This window comes from Marmota flaviventris, chromosome 18 (genome assembly GCF_047511675.1).
Source record: "Marmota flaviventris isolate mMarFla1 chromosome 18, mMarFla1.hap1, whole genome shotgun sequence".
NCBI classification, from domain to species: domain Eukaryota; kingdom Metazoa; phylum Chordata; class Mammalia; order Rodentia; family Sciuridae; genus Marmota; species Marmota flaviventris.
In genome coordinates this window covers 3,764,102-3,768,037 of record NC_092515.1, presented here as the reverse complement: position 1 = coordinate 3,768,037, position 3,936 = coordinate 3,764,102, and the positions used below count along the sequence as shown (strand labels likewise).

The following is a 3,936-nucleotide window of genomic DNA, read 5'->3' as shown; positions in this document are numbered from 1 at the left end:
ACCCATTGCCAGTTCATGAGAACCCTGTCCTATCTCCATCCCTGCCAATCATGGAATTGCCTGCCATTTTATTTTAAATTTAGGTTGGTATGTGCTTATACTATGGGATGGTTTAAATAAAGACACTGAACATTCCCCCATATTTATTAGTCATTGAATGATGTCTTTTTATCTTGAAGTACATATTAGAAAGGCTTGCCTGTTTTTGTCCTATTGTAAATTTTGTAAGACTGTTGGTGCAGGATACATCAAACTCATTCACCCTGTGTATGGCATCTGATGAGAGTTAATTCTCAAGGTAATATGCCCTGACTTGTCATTTCAACCATATGTTTAGGGTGTTTGTGCTGTTTAATATACATTTTCTTACCTAAGACCACAGAAATAATTTTTTGTGATTTTAAAAACTCCATTCCTTATACTTAAAAGTTTAGGTCAGAAATCCACTGAGATCTGATTTGTTGTTTGGTTTGGATGGCGACTGAAGTTCTTTTGCCAATGAGACTACAAATATCATTCATTTGGAAATGTTAAGTGCTAAATCCTTTCTATGCATTTGCTCCTACTTTTCATTGCTCCTCACAGGATAGCCTCATCTGATCATCCAGGCTCATTTTTTTCTATAAAGTATACTGTTAATTCTCCCCAGAAACATGTGCATCTTGAGGTCTTTGCAATCCCACAGGTGCATGCAATAAAAGTTACTCTTGGTGTCAAAAGTTATTTTAAGAAGGGGATTTCACTATGTTGCTCAGGCTGGCTTCAAACTCCTGGGCTCCAGTGATTCTCCTGCTTCAGCTCTGCAGGTAGCATGTGGATACAGGTGCTCACCACTGTGCATGGGTACAGCTATTCTAAAGAAGTCATTTAGCTCAGAGGAACGACTGTTGTCATAATTTAAAGAACAATATGCTGAATGACAAAATGGCCTCCAGCAACATGGCTATAGGCATGACATTCTTATCACAGACTGCTGTTGGAATTCTGGGAAACTTCTCTCTGCTTTATTATCATTTGGTTCTTTCCTGCAATGAGTGTACATTGAGGTCCAGAGATTTGATTCTCAGGCACCTGACCATAGCCAACTCCTTGTTGATTCTCAGTAGAGGAATTCACCAGACAATGACAGCTTTTGGGTTGAAATATTTCTTCAGTAATTTTGGATGCAAACTCATCCGATACATGCAGCGAGTGGGCAGGAGTGTTTCCATTTTCATCATCTGCCTCTTGAGCATCTTCCAGAACATCACCATCAGCCCCATGAACTCCTGTTGGAAGGATCTCAAAGGAAAAGCTCCAAAGTACATTGGCTTCTCCATTTCCCTCTGCTGGATCCTGTATATGGTGGTAAATTCCATTTTTCCTCTCTATGTACTTAACAAATGGAGTAGTGAAAACCTGACAGAGAAAAGAGATCATGGGTACTGTACTTCTGCAGTCCGTGATAAAATCATAGACTCGTTATATGCAGCATTGTTTGTATTTCCTGAAGTTGTCTTTTCTGTGCTCATGATCTGGTCCAGTAGCTCCATGGTTCTCCTTCTGTACAGGCACAAGCAGAGGGTTCAGCACATCCACACCATCAAAGTTCCCCCCAGATCTTGCCCTGAGTCCACAGCCACCCAGAGAATCCTTGTCCTGGTGGGCACCTTTGTGAATTTCCACACCCTCTCCTCCGTATTAAATTTGTATATTGCTCTATTTTCCAATCCGGTTTGGTGGTTGGTGAAAACCAATGACCTAATTTCACTATGTTTCCCCACTGTCAGCCCCTTTATTCTCATGAGCCGGGAGTCTACTATATCCACTTTATCCAGGCTCTGCTTTGTTTGAATAAAAATTCAGTCTTGCTGGGTGCTGTGGCACATGCATGAAATCCCAGAAACTCAGGGAGCTTAGACAGCATTCCACATTGGAGGCCAGTCTAACAAGTTAGTAAGACCCTGTCTCAAATTGAAAAAGAAAAAGAGCTGGGATGAAGCTCAGTGGTAAATCACCCCAGGGTACAGTCCTCAGTTTCAAAATACAAGTCAAAAGTTGCCTCATTGTATCATAAGTACATAATTGCATGTTTTTGCATAATGTTCAAGGGTTTCATTGTTCTTCATACTGAAAAGAGCAATAAAGAAATGGATGGAAGAGTCACTTGACTTTCTAACCCTAAAGGACACAGGGGTCCTCAGCCGGCTGATTGTGGGACCCATGTGGCCATGGTGGAGGGGAACAGAGCTGGTGGTCCTCACCCTATGCAGAGCATCCTGTAGACAGCCATCCTTGTTCCTGTTACTGGACGCAAACGGAATGGATGAGTTCCCAGTCTTTCCAGGTCAGTTGGATCACATGGTTGACCAAGTGCTACACTCTGGAATACAGAGAATACATTTATGTATTTAGGCTAAGTTATAGCCGTAGGAGAACCAATTCATCTACAAACAGTGAGGTTGCTGGTGCAGGTAGGGATGTTAGTAAGATCAGAGCAGGTCCCACAGGTGGAGAACTGCAAAGGGGAGGGGAAGATCCATGAGGCTTCCTGGGTGAAAGCATCATGGAGGGACATTGGGGACAAATGATTATTATAAGAGGATATTTGTTTATGTGCCCTACACTGTCCTAATATCCCTGTCCCTGACTGTCACCCAAATGATATCTTCTGAGAAGGTCACGATTCATTGAGCTTTTCCTGTGAAAATGAACTCTTTTGGGAACATTTGAAGGAGTTTGAATTTGAATTTACTATTTCTTTATAAATCTGAATGAGAGTATTTCTACAGACGATTTTAGTTTGGATAACACCAACTTGGTAAAATGTTTTTCTAAGCTTTACATTTTAAAAGACTAAATACTAGAAGAACATGAATACATCTAATGTTCAAAGAAACCAGTAAGGTCAGTGTCACAATTACAGAGATTTCCTTATACTATGTTTCACTTTCAAAGTAAAATTAAGGATCCATAGTCTATGATAACAATAATTATAGATCTGTATAGATTAGCAGTACTAGCAAAAACAAAAAGATAGCCTTAAATCTCTTATAATTTAGAAAATTATCAGATATAGACTTAGTTCTTATACAAACAAACATATTTAGTTTCAGATATATACTTATCTCTAGTCACATATATTAGGTTATTCATGAAAACCAAGCCTGGTCATTTTGTCATCTTTTTCTCTGCCAAAGAAAGATCCTAAAGCAATGAGCATTACACACTCAACATTTAACACCTCTCAAGTCTGGTGCAAATTGGCACTCATAAGTAGAAGGTTTCTTATGAGACAGAACAGGCATATTGTAGGGTGTCTGGCAAAGCTGATTGTATTCATGTTTTAAAAATTTGTCCAGAAGGGAATGGATCCCCATTAATGCCTCTCTCCTAAGGGAAGTAATTATTTTTCCTGAGGCAAGTTATCTCCTCCTTAAAGAAAACCTTGGTAAGACCACATGGTTCAAAGGGCCTCACTCAGGTTTAGTAGACCTCCAGCAGAGCAGGCCTTGTTCCCTTCTCCTGGGAAGTGCTTCTAATGGAGCACATTTAACTTACATGATGAATCCTACCCAGGAGGGAGTGGAAAGTCTGGCATATACTGTTAGAGTCTGTAAACAAGTCAAAATGACACCTGGCATTTTGCCAGGGGAATGTTAGAGTTCATAAACAAGTCTGGATGGTGCCTGGCAAAATGCCAGAGGGAGTGGTTTGAGAAGTAACAAAAGCGAGCCATTAAGTGTGGAGATTCCTTATTGGTTGACTGATGTATCTAGTTTATGCTAATTAGATAAGCTGTATGGAATGTATAAATACTGCTCCTGTCCTGCAATAAACGGCTTCCACTCCTGCTGTATCAATCTACACAAGTTCTTCGTCAGCCCCCGGTTATTTTGCCCAGCCAGCCGGGCTGCGACAATATACAAAAACTGCAATAGTCTTTCTCCTCAGGGT

At 40.4% G+C, this 3,936-nt stretch overlaps 1 protein-coding gene across 1 annotated transcript; it reads left to right on the top strand.

Moving 5' to 3' along the window:
- The first annotated feature begins 894 nt into the window (after window positions 1–894).
- Window positions 895–1,853, top strand: LOC139702684 (vomeronasal type-1 receptor 4-like). Its single transcript, XM_071604405.1, has one exon. The coding sequence runs from the start codon at window positions 910–912 to the stop codon at window positions 1,831–1,833; it is 924 nt and encodes a 307-aa protein (XP_071460506.1). The 5' UTR covers window positions 895–909; the 3' UTR covers window positions 1,834–1,853.
- Window positions 1,854–3,936: the final 2,083 nt, after the last annotated feature.